Source organism: Fonsecaea pedrosoi (genome assembly GCF_000835455.1).
Source record: "Fonsecaea pedrosoi CBS 271.37 unplaced genomic scaffold supercont1.3, whole genome shotgun sequence".
NCBI classification, from domain to species: domain Eukaryota; kingdom Fungi; phylum Ascomycota; class Eurotiomycetes; order Chaetothyriales; family Herpotrichiellaceae; genus Fonsecaea; species Fonsecaea pedrosoi.
Window position 1 is genome coordinate 158,996 of NW_013550613.1, and position 19,498 is coordinate 178,493.

A 19,498-nucleotide genomic window follows, 5' to 3' on the forward strand; every position below is an offset into this window, starting at 1 on the left:
CGAGGAAGTGCGGAACGATCTTGTTTCTGCTCATGGCCACCAAGATATTCTATCCTCCCTCTTAACGGCTTGGACGACTTTGCCCGGATATCCTCTCCACCATCTAGGCCGCCTTCGCACCTATCGCAACCATCACAACTCGCTCGAACTGGCCCATAAGGTTGTGATCCTCGTGTCGCCAAAATGGCAGACCCTAACAATGTATCGCAATACAAATACTCGGCGATGTCGAACCTGGTCCTCCAGGCGGACCGTCGATTTATCTCGCGCCGGACAGATGAGAATACTGGCGACCCCGAGTCTCTGGCTGGAAGACTCAACATCCGTGATATGGGTTCTCGAGTCGCGCGAGATCAAGTACCCAAACAAAAGAAGATTGCGCCAGGGCTACAAGGTGTGGAAAGAGGCTCGATACGTGAAGGCGAAGATGTTTTGGAACGAGAGCAGAGGAAGCGGAAGAGGGGTGAGCCTGCCCAACCTCGAGGTGCCGGCGTCCTTTCGGCTGGCGATGCATTGATCGAAGGGCTCAAGTACCGTCCTAGGACTCCCGCCACTCGGGCGACTTACGACCTACTGCTCACCGTGACTGCAAATGCGCTTGGAGATGTTTCGCAGGAAATCGTCCGAAGTGCAGCCGATGCCATCCTCGAATATCTGAAGGACGACAACTTGAAAGATCTCGATAAAAAGAAGGAAATCGATGATATTGTTGGCATTACAATGACCCCCAAGCAGTTTAATGAATTGATCAATCTGGGCAAAAAGATAACGGATTATGACGCACAAGACGAGGACGAGAACATGGCGGACGGTGCCGGCGCTGACGAGGCCGAACTTGACGAACGTCAGGGCGTCGCTGTCGTCTTTGACGAGGATGAGGACGTAGATGAAGACGGCATTGGACGAACATACGAAGTTCGGGATGAAGACGAAGGGGACAGTGATGAAGAGGAAGATATTCAAGACCAACCAGGCCTTGAAGAATCAGCGTCAGCTGGTGGGGCAGCTGCTCCCGATATCGACCCAGATGATGATGAGGAGGCCGAAATGATCATAGACAGCGGGCTTGGCGAGTCTTCTCGCAGAAAGCGAGAGGATGCCGACTTAGTTCCCATCGACGAAATTGATGCCTACTGGCTTCAACGGCAAATTGGTTCGGTGTACTCTGACGCCGTTATCCAGCAGCAAAAGACCCGAGATGCCCTCCAGATCTTGTCTGGCAAGAATCTCGAAGGTGAAGAGATATCCCTGCGCGATATCGAAAACGACTTGATGGACTTGTTCGACTATGAACATGCGGACCTGGTGGGGAAACTTGTGTCCAACAGAGAAAGAATTGTTTGGATAACGAGATGGCGCAGAGCTGCTGAGGATGAGGATGCCCGACACCTCGTGGAGAGCGAGATGGTTGAGGCGGGCCATCGAGCAATGTTAGACGAGCTGCTTGGCAAATCAGGTCGAAACGGAGACGAGCCACGGCCGGCTAAGAAGATGAAGCTGGATTTGATGGACCTTGATATCCCCAAAGCACAAGAAGAGCAAGAAACGAAAAAAGACGGTGGTCTTTCCGGTGGGCTTCAGCCACAGCGGGTCATCAATCTCGACAATCTCGTCTTCGAACAGGGCAATCATCTTATGACGAATCCAAAAGTCGTCCTTCCACAAGGCTCTACCAAGCGAACATTCAAGGGCTATGAAGAAATCCATGTCCCGCCTCCCAAGCCCAAACGCGACCCTGGCGAGAAGAATATCCCTACCACCGAGCTTCCTGATTGGGCAAGGCAGGGTTTTGGGTCTGCGAAGGAGCTCAATCGGATCCAGTCGAAGTGCTTCCCATCTGCTTTCCACGACGATGGGAACATGCTAATATGTGCTCCGACCGGATCTGGCAAGACGAATGTTGCGATGCTGACTATCCTGCGCGAAATTGGCAAGCATAGAAATCCAGAAACTGGCGAAATTATGCTGGATGACTTCAAGATCATTTACATTGCACCCTTGAAGGCCTTGGTGCAGGAACAAGTAGGCAATTTTGGCAAGCGACTTGAAGTGTATGGAATCCGGGTGTCTGAGCTTACTGGAGACCGACAGCTCACAAAGCAACAAATCGCAGACACACAGGTCATCGTAACGACCCCGGAAAAGTGGGATGTTATAACTCGAAAAGCAACCGATCAAAGCTACACCAGACTTGTACGGCTCATCATCATCGACGAAATCCATCTTCTACACGATGACCGCGGTCCCGTCATCGAAAGCATTGTCAGTCGGACTATCCGCAAGATTGAACAGACTGGCGAGCCTGTGCGGATTGTCGGTCTGAGCGCCACGCTGCCCAATTACCGAGATGTGGCGACTTTCCTACGAGTCGATCCTGAAAAGGGTCTCTTCCACTTTGATGGGTCTTTCAGACCATGCCCTCTCCGGCAGGAATTCATCGGTGTGACCGACAAGAAAGCAATCAAGCAACTCAAGACAATGAACGACATCTGCTACGCAAAAACCATCGAGCACGCAGGAACTAATCAACAACAAATGCTGATTTTCGTTCACTCTCGGAAAGAAACTGCCAAAACTGCCAAATATATCCGTGACAAGGCGATCGAGCTGGAAACAATTGGTCAAATTATGCGGACCGACGCAGCAAGCAGGTCAGTTCTGCAGGAGGAGGCTGATGCGGTCAACGACGCCAACCTGAAAGATTTGTTACCATATGGATTCGGAATACATCATGCTGGCATGGGCGTTGCTGATCGAACTTCTGTTCAGGATCTGTTTGCTGATGGCTATCTAAGAGTCCTCGTCTGCACTGCAACCCTGGCTTGGGGTGTCAATCTTCCCGCACATACGGTTGTCATCAAAGGCACTCAAGTTTACTCCCCTGAAAAAGGGAGCTGGGTCGAACTGAGTCCACAAGACGTCCTTCAGATGCTCGGTCGAGCGGGCCGGCCACAGTTTGACTCATATGGTGAAGGTATCATCATCACGTCGCAGGCAGAGATTCAGTACTATCTTTCGCTGATGAACCAACAATTGCCCATCGAAAGCCAACTGATGGGCAAACTAGCCGACAACCTCAACGCAGAAATTGTCCTTGGAAACATCCGCACCCGTGACGAGGGCGTTGAATGGCTCGGGTACACTTATCTGTTCGTTCGGATGATACGCTCGCCCGGTCTCTACAGTGTGGGTGCAGATTACGGCAACGATGAGGCATTGGAGCAGAAGCGAGTCGATCTCATCCACTCGGCCGCCATTGTTCTCGAAAAGGCCGGACTTGTCAAGTACGAGAAGAAGACCGGAAAGCTGCAAGCCACCGACCTTGGTCGCATTGCGTCGCATTACTATATAACACATAATTCTATGCTGACCTACAATCACCACCTCCAACCCTCAATCGGTACAATCGAACTCTTCCGGATTTTTGCTCTCAGTGATGAATTCAAATACATCCCGGTCCGACAAGACGAGAAGCTTGAGTTGGCGAAGTTGCTCGGGAGAGTACCCATTCCTGTCAAAGAAGGGATGGATGAACCACAAGCCAAAATCAACGTTCTCCTGCAAGCCTTTATCTCGCGCCTCAAGTTAGAAGGTCTGGCTTTGATGGCTGATCTGGTCTACGTCACACAATCAGCAGGTCGAATCATCAGAGCCATGTTCGAAATATGTCTAAAAAAAGGTTGGGCTGGCGTGGCAAAGACTGCCTTGGACCTCTGCAAAATGGCCGAGAAGCGTATGTGGCCTACGATGACTCCTTTAAGACAATTTTCGATGTGCCCCAGGGAATACATCCAGAAAGCTGAGCGGATGGAAGTCCCCTGGTCCAGCTACTTTGACCTTGACCCGCCCCGCATGGGGGAGCTGCTCGGTCTTCCCAAGGCAGGCCGGGTTGTGTGCGACCTTGTTTCGAAATTTCCGCGGCTGGAGGTCCAAGCGCAAGTGCAACCGATCACCAGATCACTGCTTCGTGTCGAGCTGACGATCACCCCCAACTTTGTGTGGGATGAAGCAATACATGGGACCGCTGAGTCGTTCTGGATTGTTGTGGAAGACTGTGATGGAGAGGAGATCTTATTCCACGACATGTTCATCCTACGGCGAGAGTACGCAGAAGGTGACATGTCTGAACACTTGGTTGACTTCACCGTTCCCATCAGCGAGCCTATTCCACCTAATTATTTCATCTCGCTGATTTCGGATCGGTGGATGCATTCCGAGACCAGAATTCCCGTCTCATTTCAAAAGCTAATTCTGCCCGAAAGATTTCCTCCTCATACTCCACTTCTCGATCTACAACCTGTGCCTGTCCAGGCTCTGAAGGTCAAAGACTATGTTGCGCTGTATCCAAAGTGGGACAAATTTAACAAAATCCAGACTCAAGTCTTCAAATCCCTATACGACAGCAATGACAGTGTCTTTGTGGGAGCGCCCACGGGGAGCGGAAAGACTGTATGTGCCGAATTTGCTCTTCTTCGACATTGGAAGAATCCAGACGCTGGCAAAGCAGTCTATCTCGCTCCCTTCCAAGAGCTGGTCGATGGTCGTTTCGCTGATTGGAACGAACGGTTGAGCCGAGTGGGTTCCGGAAAGCTCATATCAACCCTGACTGGCGAGATTACGGCTGATCTGCGAACACTGGACAGATCTGACCTGGTATTGGCCACTCCCACTCAATGGGATGTCCTGTCAAGACAATGGCAGCGCCGGAAAAATGTACAAAACGTGGAGCTGTTCATTGCCGACGAGCTCCACATGATCGGCGGCGAAAATGGCGCCGTCTATGAGGTTGTGGTTTCCCGGATGCAATACATCCACATCCAACTAGAAAACAATATGCGGATTGTTGGATTGAGCGTCCCGTTGTCGAATGCGCGGGACGTAGGCGAATGGCTCGGTGCCAACAAACACACAATTTACAACTTCAGCCCCATGACGAGGCCGGTCGGAATGCAGTTACACATTCAGTCATTCAGTATCCCTCATTTCCCGTCTCTAATGATGGCAATGGCCCGTCCAACATATCAATCCATCATACAGTTGTCACCTGACAAGCCAGTAATCGTCTTCGTTCCGGGACGCAAACAAGTGCGGGCTACAGCTCTCGATCTTCTCTTAGCGTGCATCATGGATGACGACGATGAACGCTTCTTGCATACCGACGTGAACGAACTCAGACCATTCTTGGAACGGATCAACGAACGGGCTCTGGCCGAGTCCTTGACACATGGTATCGGATACTATCACGAGGCATTGTCGACCAGCGATAAGAGAATCGTCTCTCATCTGTTCAAAATTGGAGCCATCCAAGTGATGCTTGCTTCCCGCGACGTCTGTTGGGAAATCCCTTTCACGGCGCATCTCGTCGTCATCATGGGAACGCAGTACTTTGTGGGCCGCGAACACCGCTACGTCGATTACCAGATCAGTGAGATCCTTCAGATGTTTGGTCGAGCCTGTCGGCCTGGCGAAGATGAGGTCGGAAAGGGCGTGCTCATGGTCTCGGCGGTCAAGCGCGAATATTACAAGAAATTCCTCAATGAGGCATTACCCATAGAAAGCCATCTGCAACTCTGGCTACATGATGCGTTTGTCACTGAGATCAGCACAAAGACAATCGCATCTACACAAGACGCCGTCGACTGGACCACCTACACGTACTTCTACCGCCGTCTTCTAGCAAACCCAAGCTACTACGGCCTCAACGACACGTCTCACGAAGGTCTCAGCACGCACCTCTCGGAGCTCATCGAAACCACGCTGAAGGAGCTCTCCGATGCCAAAATCATCGACTTGGATGAAGAAGATGATACCATATCCCCACTGAACCCCGCCATGATCGCCGCATACTATAACATCTCCTTCATCACCATGCAGACCTTCCTCCTCTCCCTTACAGCTCGCACAAAACTCAAGGGTCTCCTCGAAATTGTCACGTCTGCCACGGAGTTTGAATCTATCCAACTCCGTCGGCATGAAGATCACGTACTCCGCCGTATCTATGATCGTGTGCCGGTGAAGATGTCAGAGCCGGTATACGACTCGCCACACTTCAAAGCAATGGTGTTGCTACAGGCACATTTTTCGAGGATGCAATTGCCCATCGATCTCGCCAAAGATCAAGAGGTCATAGTGTCAAAGACGCTCTCGTTGCTCTCGGCTTGTGTCGATGTGCTAAGTTCCGAGGGCCACTTGAATGCCATGAACGCCATGGAAATGTCACAGATGGTCGTGCAGGCCATGTGGGATCGCGACTCTCCGCTCCTGCAAATCCCACATTTTGACTCTCGAATTGTGGATGTTCTCGCCAAGCAGGGAATCAAGGACATTGACGATTTCATGACGGCGATGGATCCCTCTGAGAATCCGGATCAGGCCAAACTAGTGCAGATGATGGGTCTGAGCAATCGGCAACTCGTAGAGGCAGCGAACTTTACAAACAACAAGTACCCGAGTCTCGAGCTGGAGTTTGACGTCGAGGACAAGGAGGAGGTTACAGCCGGCCAGCCAGCCATTTTGTCGATCCGCATCTCGCGAGAGGCGGACGATGAAGACGAAGACGAAGAAGAGGGAGGCAAAGGCGATGGCACGGAGCAAGAGGTTGACATCACAGTCCACGCCCCCTTTTACCCACTCCGCAAACTCGAAAACTGGTGGCTCGTCGTCGCCGAGGAGAAGACAAGGTCGCTCCTGGCCATCAAACGCGTCACGATCGCGAAGAAGCAATTTGGCACGAAGCTGGAGTACGTCGTCCCCACCGCGGGCAAGAAGGACCTCACCTTGTTCCTCATGTGCGACTCGTACGTCGGCGTGGACCAAAGCATGGCATTTAGTGTGGACGTCAAGGAAGGGGAGGATGAAGATGAGGATGACGAGGACGGAGACGAAGATGAGGAGATGCAGGATGGTGGAGAGTAGAGATGCACGGTCTAACCAAGCCGCCCTGGGGCTTGTGGCAGCCATGGAAACAAGGTGGAGCCTGTGAATACCTATCAGAATACAGTGAAAATGTATGTGACTTTTTGATTCTCTGATCACGGTTGACATCCAGATTTGGATGTGTCAGGGGGGCTGTCTATCTTCCATGTTCCTATCTAACAAACTCGGCCATTTCTTCATGTTTTGCTGGTTGGTAGTGACAGTCTTGTATCACAATCGCAAGGAATCAGGGACAAACCGTGTATGCACTTGCCGCAAGTGCAGCCATACCGAAATTGTTCCAGATCTTGGTCCGACTCGATTTCAGCTCCTTTCAGCAGAGCGACGCATTTCGACATGGAAGCTGTATAGCCTTGGAAGTCATTTGACACTACGGTGATGGTAGTGCTGGACCATGACCTTGTCCGCACAATCTCGAGCTTTTCTAGCAATGCGCCTGAAGGAGTATTGCCACTCGAATTGCATGTCGTGATCAGCCGAGTAGAGGCAGGCTGTTACATAATCCAAGCGACACTTTTAGGAAGAAAGCGTAGTGCGGCAAGGTGTAGAAGAGTATTCGCCTCCTTGTCAGTAGCAAACCATCGCTGATCGTTAGGCATGATCTGCTGAAGGTATTGTTGTGTGCGGCTTCGAGAAACCCCACGTCGTTCAGTTCGCCCTAGATTGACTTCGGCAGGGTATCTTTGATGGAGTGGACGAAAGTCGGAGGGTGTGAGGGATCTTCCCGCATCGTCAAGGATTTGGGCTGAGATCCGCGACCGATCCAGATAGAAGAACCTATTCGGTGGAAATCCAGCAAGTCTGCCCGCGCAACTGACTCAGCGTCATAGTGGTCAAAGACCTCTGGTCTATGTTCATTTCCTCTGTCTCCGACAATAGCCGCAAGAAGATCGTGAAAATGGGCATGTTTGGAGGACTCGGGCCAGAGGGTTGCAGCAAAGTCGCTTGTGCAACGGGGGATCTTGGGGAAATGGGTGTGGCAATCTCCTCGCCAGATCGTTTCCTGGCTCTCATTTTCCTTGTAAGGTCTAGGACTTGGCACGCAGAGTGGAATCAAGGTGTGGGGTGGTTTGTGCAGGTATTGAAGTAGAACTAGGCAATCAGGTTTGTTGGCGAGCCTTAGACGAAAGAAAGAAAAAGTGACGTTCGAATACGAAAACTACAAGCAGGCAGATTGGCGAGATTAAGAGTGAAGTGAAGGAAAGTGAAGGAGGAAAACAGTAGGAAGGGAGAACAGTTATATAATAATAGGGTAGCTGCAAAGAATTGTTATTCACCGGAACAACTTTGTGTCGATTCACAAACGGGATTGCATGCCTAGTTGACAACAGTGACTTCCCTCTGTATGTTGCTGGAAGAGATGAGAATGAAGTGAAGTGCATGGAAATTGAAAGCCAGCTACATATCATGTATCATATGCTTCGCCGTAGCTGAGAAACATACTGCCACCGCAGTCTGTATGGTCCGCCGCACCAACTACCCCAGCGTGGGGCCGAGTGTCGCTTCCGAGGCTCCTGTCCGCTTCCGATGGCAACATTCCCCATTGAGTGATATTCTTTACCCGACAATCATGCTTGCTCACGATTACTGTTCTGCTGTTCTATATATCTCTGTCCCAGGACTGGTGGTGCTTCTTCCTGCTTTTGAAGTTCTTTGCGCACCATAGATGAACTAGAAAAATCCTGCCTATTGCATTAGAATTGCCTACATTCCGAGTTTCTCCTCAAACATGGCTGCCGCGAAAGGTCTAAAGCAGATTCTCGCAAAACAACCGACTGACGTTGTCATCCTCTCCTCTTTACGTACTCCCGTCACCCGAGCAGTCAAAGGTGGTTTCCGAGATGCCTACGACCATGAACTCCTCTCCCACGTCCTGCGCGCTACCCTCGCTGCGAATCCGAACCTCGACCCAGCGAAAATTGACGATGTTGCCGTAGGTGTGGTTCTCGCTGAACTAGGCGGCTCAAAGGCTGCTCGTATGGCACAGCTACATGCCGGGTTCAACGAACGCACAGGCTTGCACACTGTGAATCGAGCATGCAGTTCAGGTCTTGCTGCCGTCACGAGCATTGGCAACATGATTACAACGGGACAGATTGACGTGGGCATTGGTGCAGGCATGGAGAGCATGACAAAGAATTACGGAAGCAAGGCGATCCCCACTATGCTCTGGGACGAACTCAGGAACAGCCCCATTGACAATGTACAAGATTGCATCATGCCCATGGGTCTCACCAGTGAAAATGTGGCAAAGAGGTATGGGGTGAATAGACAAGATCAAGATGCCTTTGCCGCCGAGTCGCATCGCAGAGCTTCCAAGGCACAGAAATCTGGCCTATTTGACTCGGAAATTGTTCCTGTCAAGGTCAGACAATACGCACCAGAGCATCCTGATGCACCACCCAAAGAGGTCGTGGTTGACAAAGATGACGGTATCAGACACGATGCCAGCCTTGAGAAGATGGCTAAATTGAAACCGGCTTTCTCGCAAGATGGGTCTTCAACAGCGGGCAACTCCAGCCAGATCTCGGACGGCGCTGCTGCAACATTGCTCATGCGCAGATCAACAGCCAATGAGCTCGGTCTGACCAAGAGTATCATTGGGAAGTGGGTAGGCACCAAGGTCGCCGGCTGCAGACCCGACGAGATGGGTATTGGTCCTGCTGTGGTCATCCCGAAGCTCCTCGACTATACCGGCTTAACGAAAGAGGATGTCGATATCTGGGAGATCAATGAGGCCTTTGCCAGTCAAGCTTTGTATTGCATTCGCAAGTTAGGGTTGAATACCGACGTGGTCAACCCAAGAGGCGGTGCGATTGCTTTGGGTCACCCATTGGGTATGACTGGAACAAGACAGCTCGCGACCTTGATGCCGCAATTACAAGAGGGACAGGTCGGCGTTGTGAGCATGTGCATCGGTACTGGTATGGGCATGGCCGGCCTCTTTGTCAGAGAGTAAGATCTCTCTGCTGGCTGATCTCCCGCGAGTCTCGTCCTGCTCGATCCTACGAGACTCACGCCGCCGTCGTGTCGCCGCCACTACGCCGTTCATGCGTTGTGAAAGCTTGATCCTTCCGAGCCTCATTAGGACAAATGTGAGCAGCGGTTGGCTCAGCCACCGCTTTCGGGCTCTCACTAAACAACCACAGCATCGCAGGCCCGGCCATCGCCAATCGTTCGCCGATATCACTTTCCCTTCATATCCTGGCGTCGTCTCTTAGCATTTTGGGAGAAAGCACGCAGTTTCAAATCCATTGGCCGGTGCAAGCTGGCCGGACGAATCTGTATATATCTGTCTTCAGCGGTCGGTCATACCATAGGCATTTGCGTTCTCCGTCAGGTGTCAAAAGTTTGGATTGCATAAACCTGCCGAAGGAACTGGTGTTTTTTCGGGGATTTTAGAGAGTATATATTGTGTCCATGTTACAATTTTCTTTCTATTTTTGTACAGTCTTTCCCTAGCCTCAAGGGACGTGATCCTTCCATCCTCTCTTGGAACCCACAAGTCGTTCATTTGATCCCGTTTTCACTTCCATAGTGAATCTCGACCGGAGGGGTCCGAGGTCGTGTTGGCGGTGACCTGCAGTTTCGACTTGCATTCACAAATTCCTCTGCGCAACTCCCCCTTCCGGTTCCTCGTTTCTCCACGCTTCACCCTCCGGCACCAACCTCGGAAGCGGGTACACTGGCAGACTGCGATTTTCGAGCTCGCGCTTGATGACCTTCCAACGCCCGATTTCCATTTCGCGATCAACCTCCGTCTCTCGGCGGGGGAAGATCATCACGTTGGGGCCTAAAGGCTGGAATTTCTGCCGCTGCTTCCTCGGGGGTTTCTGGGTAGCGTCGTTCTGTAGTCCAGAGACAGCTTTCTCTGTCTGCTCGGCCATTGGCGTCTCCCCAATCTCGGCATCGGTTCTCTCCTTAGCCGCGAAATCCAGTGCTTTCTTCTGCTTAGCTAACAACAACTCTGCGAACTTTTTGGGTTTTGGCTTCGCGCTTTGCGTGAGTAGGTCCACAAAGGTGGTTAGGGGCTTGTTGCCGCGCAAGATGGTATTGAGAAGAGGATCAGGGATGCGGTGGGAGGTGAGTTGGGAAAAGCGCTTGACAATCTATGACGAGAGGGTCAGCAGGGCTGGAGAACAGAAAAAAAAGGTAATGGTCCCAGGAAGAATCCTAGGGGCAAAACGTACAGCAAACGTGAGGGGATCACTAAAATCAAACTTTGCGCCAGCGAGCTGTTCTTCCACCTCTGGTATGGAAAGTTCGATCTCTTCTTGCCTCTCCGACTCAGGCCTCGGCGCTTCGCTGGCTTTCTGTAGGACACCGCTTGGATCTTCGAGGTGTGACACAATCCCAGAGCTCGACAGTTTGATCTTTAGAGACGTCATGTCGCCGTGGAAGTCAGGCGGACCCTGTTCAAAAAGAATGGCTGGATCTTTTGCAAGTTGCTTGTACGCCAAACATTCGACGACGGATATGTAAAGGAATGAGAGAAATTCGTCGCGCTGGAGAGGTGTTGTGGTGGTTGGATCGAGCCAGCTACGCACATCCTATTTAGATCGCCTTGGGTTGTGCAATTGAGGTGGGAAATACATACGGTTCATAGTCGTCTTTAGGATTAGGAGGAAGGTCTCTCCAATGCCCCTGATGGCCTACATGTTCCAATCCGTCCCAAGTAGTGGCTTCAACGTAATGTTCAATCGGCGCAGTTGTTCCATCGTCCTCCGGCAGAGATTGCTGATCGGAAGGTTCAGAGCGGTTGAGGAGAGAGTTGAAGGAGACTTGGCGGCGCTGTACGTTTGTAAGACCCGTGCCACGTCGCATGCAGTCTCTTGATGATAGGCTGGAGGATTGTCTGGCTTGCTGTGCTTCGCGTTGCAGGAGTTGATGTTTGCATGTCCGACAGATATAGCTGGGTTTGATAGCTGCGGCGAGTCCGCTGCTTATGGACCTTGAGGCGCGACCCGCAGAGGCCATCTCGTGTTGTAGGGACAGACGGGTCCCTGGGTTGGGCTTGAACTGAACTGAAAGATTCTCGTGACCAGATTGAGATGGAAGTTTTGAGATTCGTTGAAGCTGCGCACTAAAGTCTACGTCGAAGTAAGACGACAAAAATGCACTTCGGAGGCACAAACTGCGCATTCGCCTTGGTTCGCTTAGTCGTCCGTATCAAAACCACGTGATAGACTTCAATGTTGTAAGGTTTTCGGACGAAATTCCGATCACTTTGATAAGATCTCATAAATTGTCAGTCGTAGCTCATCTTTTCTGCTCAAGACATCTATAGATAAGCCATTTCATACGACCTGTCTCTCAAATGCTTCGACACTTTTCCATCCCGTGCGGAAAGGACGTGAACCTTTGTCTCAATATAACAGAACCAGCCTTACGCGCACAAGGCCTCAGTCTAACGACCTGGGCATCATCCTTTGTGCTTGCGGGTTTGCTCCATAAACTATCTGTCGATCTTTCCTCCCTCGCTCGCATACCGGTCCTTGAACTCGGCGCGGGTACCGGTCTTGTCGGTCTCACTGCGGCTGCGCTGTGGAAATCACCAGTGATCCTTACAGACCTGCCGCCCATTGTACCTGGATTGGCGGCCAATGTCAAACTGAATGCGGCGACCGTGAAGGCTGTTGTTGAGTGTGGCTCATTGGACTGGAGCAACCCAGGAACTCTTGCCATCCAGGGCGGTACACTATACCACGCGGAAAAGGACAAAGCCCGCGTTATCCTTGCAGCAGACACCGTTTACTCGGAGGAGCACCCCGAGTTGCTCTCCAAAACGATACTCCGGTGGCTGGCTCCAGGACCATCGTCCCGGGTCATCTTGACATACTCATTGCGTGTGGCTTACCTGGATCAGATTCGGGAATTGTGGCAGCTTCTGGAAAAGGGTGGTCTTGAAGCACTTCATGAAGGTCGTGAGCAGGCCGAGCTTGACATCTGGGACGACGAACGTCTTTGCGAGTGGAGCGTATGGGGATGGCAACGGCACTCCACCCATGCTGACCAGGATCGCACCGAACACACGAGAGACCCTTGACTCGTGTGATCAGTCTCCTGCCATCACGCATCAACCCTCTTGACCAAGACGGACCTCTGCATGCAATCACTTGGGTACATACTTTGGCGGCACAACTCCATGCTAATAGACATACAATAGATTGGATTTCTCACACAAAATCCTCGCGTGCCATGCGGATCTCTAACCGAAACTGCACCGGTCGTTCACCGACCTGGACCCAGGATCGTGGCATAGATTTTTTGTCTCAGTCATTCCACCTTCCTATATCGACAACAAGCCACTCACTTGGTCACATACAGACCTGGCCTCTGCCAAGCGTCTCTTCAGAACCGAGGGGCGTGCGATTGCTGTGGACTTAACTGTTGGCTCAACTACATGCTGTCGTGGAGATCCCTTTCCTGATTGGGCGTTAGCGGATGTCGTGATCATATGTCAATATGGTATCATGGCCGCCAAATGTCCAAAGACAACGGCTGAATCGCAGACGAAAGATGCCGTCAGTGGAAGAAATTCTGGAGATGACCGACGACGTTGCAGTGTGATTGTGTAACAATGATCCACGAGAAAAGGTCCCAAGAAATGCTGAAGATACTTATATCTCGGCGCCAATGGCATTTCCCAGACCACAATATTCTTATTTCTCAAGCAGAGGGACAAGATGGCCGCCAACGAAGCTTCGATTGAAGCGGACAAGATCACTGCCGTCCAGTCTAGTCCTGCTTCGGTCGCCAGTTCTCCAACCAATTCCGCCGACCTCGACGACGTCTACCATCTGTACAAACGCAGTGATGATCAAGAAATCGACCCGGCCGAATCCAAAAGGGTGCTGCGAAAGCTTGACGTGCGATTAGTCCCTATCTTGTTTCTCATCTACTTGCTGCAGTATCTCGACAAAAATGGCATCAATTATGCCAGTGTGTACGGTTTGCAAAAGGGCACGAATCTGCACGGCCAAGATTACTCCTGGTTAGGCTCCATCTTCTACTTCGGTAAGAGCTGGCCCCGACCTCAACAATTGCGCCGCTGAACATATCAGGTTATCTGTGGGCGCAGTACCCGGCAGGGTATCTCTTACAAAGACTTCCAGTCGGAAAGGTGATTGGGGCCACCACAATCGCCTGGGGTATTATCCTGATCACAACGCCGGCATGTTCCAGTTTTGCCGGAATCGCTGTCAACCGTTTTCTGCTTGGCAAGTTTGAGGCAGTGGTGAACTGTTTACACTTATGACTTGGTTAGGTCTAACTATCTAGCTAGGCACATTTGAGGCAGTGGTGAACCCCGGGTTCATTCTCATTATGAGTATCTGGTACACATCGCTGGAGCAACCCTTGAGACTGGAGGCCTATTATTGCACAAATGGCATTGCGACCATGTTTGGCGGGTAAGTTTTTTTTAGGTCGATTCTTTTAAATCAGGATGCTGACAGCGTATCGAGCTTGATCGGCTATGCTGTTGGTCATATTACAACCGGGCTACCACGCTGGATGTACGTCTTTATTATATTCGGCAGCATCAGTATCGCTCTGGGCATCCTCGCCCTCATCATGCTCCCGGATCTTCCCTCGACTGCCAAATTCCTGACCGAGGCCGAGAAAGTGATTGCCGCGAAGCGTGTCTCCGCCAACCGGCAGGGAATCAAGAACCGCCATTTCAAGTCGTACCAGATGTGGCAGACGTTCAGAGACCCCAAGACGTGGATCTTGTTCGTCATGGCCGTCGGCGCGCAGGTCCCGAACTCGGCAATCACTCAATTCACGTCGCTGGTAATCAAGTCGTTCAATGTCGACACTTTGGGGACACAGTACCTTCAGATCCCCGGCGGCGCGGTCCAGTTCCTCGCCCTCCTCGGCGGAGGCATCATCTGCTCCAAGTGGCCGAATCTCAGATGCATCACCATGATCGTGGCCAACACGATTTGCATCGTGGGGTCTTCGCTACTCGTCGGGTTACCCGACAGCAACAAATGGGGCCGGATGGTCGGGCTGTGGTTGTGTTTTTTCCAAGGCCTGGGCTTCAGCATGAGTTTGACCATGGTCAGCTCCAACGTCGCCGGGTATACGAAGAAGCAACTCACAGCCGCGATCCTTTTCACCGGCTACTGCGTTGGCAACATTATCGGGTGAGTATTCTTGCGTCTTCTCCTCTCCAAAAAAAACCCCCCCAAAGTCATCCCCTCTCCCTATTCTTAACATTGTTTTCAACGACGAAACTGTGCCACTGATGGATCTTTTCAACTGACCCCACGAAACCCGACAGGCCGCAAACCTTCAAGTCGAGCGAGGCGCCGCGATACCACTCCGCCTACGTGGCCATGCTGGTCGGGTACACGATCAAGCTGGTGGCAATCGTCGTCTTGTACATCTACATGTTCCTCGAGAACAAGAGACGGGACCGCGAGGCCGCCGCGTCGGGCGTGGTGGAGGTGGACGAGGAGAAAGAGGCCATTGAAATGGGCATGCACGACGTCACGGAGCTGGATAACAAGGGCTTCAGATATACCCTCTAATAACGCCATAATGTCGGGCAAAGTGCTCGATCATGAAATGAAGATTTGAGGACCCCTAAGAACAGTCCGACAAAGGGGCTGCGGGAGAAAAGGAAAAAGCAAGTTGATCTGAAATCGTTTCTATCTCAAAGTTCCTCCCTTTTTCCCTTCTCTCTGCCTTTCTTTTCATTTGTGGGGTATCTGCGCTCTATCCTCGCTCTTTATCAACTTGGGGTGTGTTGTTCTGTTCCATCGTCCGTTCCCACATCTCTTGCGCGCAAGGCATGAGCTTCTCATGCCACAGGAATTTGCGGAGCATTTCCAGAAAGGCTTCGGAACACCTCACGGCCGGGGCGCTGACGTAAAGGCGCCGGAGCATGTCGCGCTGCATGGACGCTGGGACGCCGTAGTCGACGCCCGCGGACGCGAGGAGGAAGACGGCCCACGCAACAAAGTCACGCCCGGCGCAGTCGATTGGGTGCAGCTGCTCAAAGATGGACTGGCACAGCGTGCGCAGCGTCGTCTCCATGGACTGATACGTGCGTCGCGAGCTGTTGACGGGCCCCCTTCCCTTGGTGGTGACGTCGAACAGGAACCGGCCAAAGACGAAGCTCAGCGTCACAATGGCTTTCTCGAGCGGCCGGGCGCCCGAGTCCATCGACAGCCGCATCATCTCGACGGCGATGGAGGTGTCCACGGGGAACTCTGCTGGGCCTTTCTCGACCGTCTTGCTCATGCGGTAGAGAAGGCGGATCACTTGGATCGACAGTCGCGTTTTCAGGGCCAGGTCGCTGAATCCCTCGGGCAGGGCCGACAGGACTTTGGAGAGAGATGGCGGGAATGGATGGGTTGGATACGTCAACGTGCTGTCTGGGGTGATGTTGGTCTTTGGGGAACGACTGCGTCTCTGGATCGCATAGTCGCACATCATCTCAGTCCTGACAGGGTGTGTCAACAAGGGCGGCCACTGGACATCTGGTACTTGGGTCTAAAAGTCGTGGATTACTCACGCGGTGACAGAATATCGCGTTTGGGGCGGCATGTCACTGGTGGACAAGCCGCCGCGCAGATCGACAATGCGCCGCAGTCCTTCTCGATGTAGCTCGACGTGGTCATCTTGTCCGCGATGGAACTGTCGAGCAAGGCACATGAATCAACACTCTCTCGAGATCTTAGAGCATGGTTGCAGTAGGCACAAGAAAGAGAGGTCCAAGAAACTGCTTACATCTCCAGCCATCAATGCTAAGACGGTGTGGATGGTCACATCGTCGCAACACAGCCGCGGCACGGTGAGACGATGATGGAGCTTCCGCATCACGCTCCCTCGAAGGCTCAATAAGGTCTGCTGGAGCTCTTCCGGAGAAGAACCCAGCTGGCTCGCGGGTAGCTGACTCCATACGAACAGCATGGTCGCCTCAAAGAGCAGGTCAGCCTGCACGGCCATCCGGAAGAGGTGTGACAAAAGCCAGTTGCCCCCGTGGTCGTCCTGGTAATTGCCAAGGTTCATGGGCGCATAGATCTGGGTGTCTGGGAAGCATTAGTTGTTGACGTTTTGTCCACCTGCAATAGATCGGCGTCGGAGAGGATAGGGAGCCGTGATCAAGGAAACGGGCGTACAGTAGTCCACCGTCAACTGCACTCGGCCGGAAGACTGCATGGGATAGGAATTGAAAGGATCGCAGCGGAGACTCCCCGGGGCTGCCTGTAGGTGAGGCTCCCAGGAGACGACTGCCACGCGCACATCTTCGCTTTTGACACGATCATCATCGTCATCCCAGCTGGGTGCCGTTGATCTTTCTTCGGTCTGATCACTACCCACATTTCCAGCTTCCTGGGGGATTTGCTTCCAGGTTAGGACTCTGGGCCTCTTAGACCGAGCAGACTTGTCCGTCGCGGGCAGGGTGGCCTTGAGTTCCTTGCGCCGCTGGTTCTGGTAGGAGCTGACCTGCCATTTTTTGGCTCGCGACTTCAGCTGGTCCACGTGCGTGTATGTGATGAACATGATGGAGTAGAGAGCAGAGGCAAGAGGAAGAGGCTGTGGCCTCGGCGGGGAGGTATCATCGAGACGCAATAGTGGAAAACATCTTCATGACCTGTGTAAATAGAAGAGGAAGCCTATAAGAGAGTTCGAGAGGGAAATACACACGAATCAAGGAAAAACATATAGAGTCGACACTCACGACGTACCAGTTCTCGTACCGAAAATAGCCCCCTGAACCACCCTGACCACCTCAAGCATAGACTCGGTACATGTACCTGGTACCCAGCCCTATGCTTCATTCTTTGTAAGCAGCGCCCTGTTTCCTCGCCGGTGATTAGTGCTTTGAGGCCCCCAAGTACGCGGTAATATTACTTGTAGGTGAACTCGAATTCTTAGCGAAGAGACCGCCTGCGACTGTGCCAATCGGATGGGCTACCTAGGCGGGCGATTTGGCGAGCGATGACTCAACCTGCATAGGCGCAATCAAGCCTGTAAAGAGGCGCCGAGCGACGATCTCGAACGGTGAGAAACCGAGCCAACGAGATGAGTGGTCTGCACATGGAGGAGGCGCGAGTCAGAGGAGGAGAAAGCCACGAAAGTCCAAAAGATTCGATAGGCTGGGCAATGATGAGGGCACCCGGAACCCAGAGAAAGACACACCAAACAGCTCAGGTGCGACATACACGAGGCTTATTGATGCAGGGACGGACAACGAAAGAGACTAGGAAAACACCCGCGGCCACATGGTCAACAACATTACATTTTGGTGCATTCCCCGATGCAAAGAATACTAGAAACTGGCATGTGCACCCGTGCTGTGATACATATGCCCAATCCAACATTCTCGGTTATTCTGATATTATTATCCCACTCTTCAAGCCCCAATCTTTGCAATGGGTAACCCCTTCAAGTCCTCGGTGGTGTACTCATCGTGCCTTTTGAACCCTAGCCCGCCCACGCCACTGAGTCCGTCCTGTCTGCCCAACGGGGTCATGTCCAGCCAGGTGAAGGTGTTGATGATGGGCTCCCCACCGCGGGCATAGGTGCTGTAGCTGTGGTAGATCTTGCCCTCGTCGCCAATGCCGGTCAGCTCGCCACCGAGCACAAACACCGAATGACCTGGCTGCTCGCCCGTCGCAAAGTGGGCGAGCCCGCGCTTCTCCATCTCCGACTTGTCCTTGAAGTTGTACTCGACGGGCTTGACGGCCTCGTCCTGCGTGGCGCCAAAGTCGTAGTTGAAGCTGGACCCGAACGACGAGATCCAGGGAAACGTCCAGCCCATGCGCTTCTTGTACGCCCGGATCTTGTCGATCGGGGCCCGGCTCACGGCGACGAACGTGGTCGAGTGGCCGTTCAAATGGCGCAGGTCTGGCACCGAGTCGCCCAACAGCGAGCAGCTGGCGCATGCGGCGTCCCAGTCCGGGCTGAACATCAAGTGGTAGATGATGAGCTGCGGTCGTCCGTCAAAAAGGTCTGCGAGGGTGACCTCCTTCCCATCCTCGCTGGTGAAGGAGTACGGGGTCGTGACCTCGACCACAGGGAGAGCTCGGCGTTGGCGACCGAGCTTGTCGCGGGCCCTAGTGTTCTCCTTTTCGGCCTCAAGGAGGGACAAACGGAGAGGAAGGTATTCAGCCTGCGAGACGATCTTTGAAGGTAATGGGAGGTTAGCACCGAACAAACCAGTTGGCAGTCCGGGGGGGAGGAAGAGTAGCAGAAAGGAGCACTATCACCTTGATATTGACCATTTTGATCTTCTCTTCTACTGACGAGATTTCTGGGGGGTTTTCAACACGATGTGCGTTTCTGCAGTAAGTAATAGCAGAGACTGGTCTGAGGCTTGTGGACGAGATAGATAAGCTGCTGTCCTCACACTTTGTTCACTGAAGAAAGTCACAGGGAGCAGAACCCAACCCAACTCACCTTACACCTCAGCTCTTTATATTCAATCCCCTTGGCACCCTTCCACCCTTTTCTCTTGACCAAGTAATCCCTGGTCGTCGTATACAGCGGCACGCAAATGCATGCATCCCAGGCACCTGGGCTGAAATTACCCCGTTGCCGACGT

The 19,498-nt window shown here is 52.5% G+C and overlaps 7 protein-coding genes across 7 annotated transcripts; 4 read left to right on the forward strand and 3 right to left on the reverse strand.

Moving 5' to 3' along the window:
* Positions 1-183: 183 nt before the first annotated feature.
* Positions 184-6,915, forward strand: Z517_03922 (uncharacterized protein; the record flags this gene model as incomplete). Its single annotated transcript, XM_013429253.1, has 1 exon — positions 184-6,915. One exon carries the CDS (start codon positions 184-186, stop codon positions 6,913-6,915), a length of 6,732 nt encoding a protein of 2,243 aa, XP_013284707.1.
* Positions 6,916-8,665: 1,750 nt separating this feature from the next.
* Positions 8,666-9,895, forward strand: Z517_03923 (uncharacterized protein; the record flags this gene model as incomplete). Its single annotated transcript, XM_013429254.1, has 1 exon — positions 8,666-9,895. The coding sequence occupies one exon, from the start codon at positions 8,666-8,668 to the stop codon at positions 9,893-9,895; it is 1,230 nt and encodes a 409-aa protein (XP_013284708.1).
* Positions 9,896-10,535: 640 nt separating this feature from the next.
* On the reverse strand, positions 10,536-11,913 carry Z517_03924 (uncharacterized protein; the record flags this gene model as incomplete). The annotated part of the gene is made up of 3 exons (XM_013429255.1): positions 10,536-11,045; positions 11,127-11,475; positions 11,534-11,913. 3 exons carry the CDS (start codon positions 11,911-11,913, stop codon positions 10,536-10,538), a joined length of 1,239 nt encoding a protein of 412 aa, XP_013284709.1.
* A 340-nt stretch (positions 11,914-12,253) lies between these two features.
* Positions 12,254-12,982, forward strand: Z517_03925 (uncharacterized protein; the record flags this gene model as incomplete). The annotated part of the gene is made up of 1 exon (XM_013429256.1): positions 12,254-12,982. One exon carries the CDS (start codon positions 12,254-12,256, stop codon positions 12,980-12,982), a length of 729 nt encoding a protein of 242 aa, XP_013284710.1.
* A 640-nt stretch (positions 12,983-13,622) lies between these two features.
* Z517_03926 (uncharacterized protein) lies at positions 13,623-15,473 on the forward strand (the record flags this gene model as incomplete). Its single annotated transcript, XM_013429257.1, has 5 exons — positions 13,623-13,953; positions 14,001-14,170; positions 14,233-14,348; positions 14,403-15,086; positions 15,224-15,473. The coding sequence occupies 5 exons, from the start codon at positions 13,623-13,625 to the stop codon at positions 15,471-15,473; spliced, it is 1,551 nt and encodes a 516-aa protein (XP_013284711.1).
* A 187-nt stretch (positions 15,474-15,660) lies between these two features.
* Positions 15,661-17,454, reverse strand: Z517_03927 (uncharacterized protein; the record flags this gene model as incomplete). The annotated part of the gene is made up of 4 exons (XM_013429258.1): positions 15,661-16,390; positions 16,463-16,584; positions 16,678-16,979; positions 17,070-17,454. The coding sequence occupies 4 exons, from the start codon at positions 17,452-17,454 to the stop codon at positions 15,661-15,663; spliced, it is 1,539 nt and encodes a 512-aa protein (XP_013284712.1).
* Positions 17,455-18,307: 853 nt separating this feature from the next.
* Positions 18,308-19,178, reverse strand: Z517_03928 (uncharacterized protein; the record flags this gene model as incomplete). The annotated part of the gene is made up of 2 exons (XM_013429259.1): positions 18,308-19,078; positions 19,164-19,178. The coding sequence occupies 2 exons, from the start codon at positions 19,176-19,178 to the stop codon at positions 18,308-18,310; spliced, it is 786 nt and encodes a 261-aa protein (XP_013284713.1).
* Positions 19,179-19,498: the final 320 nt, after the last annotated feature.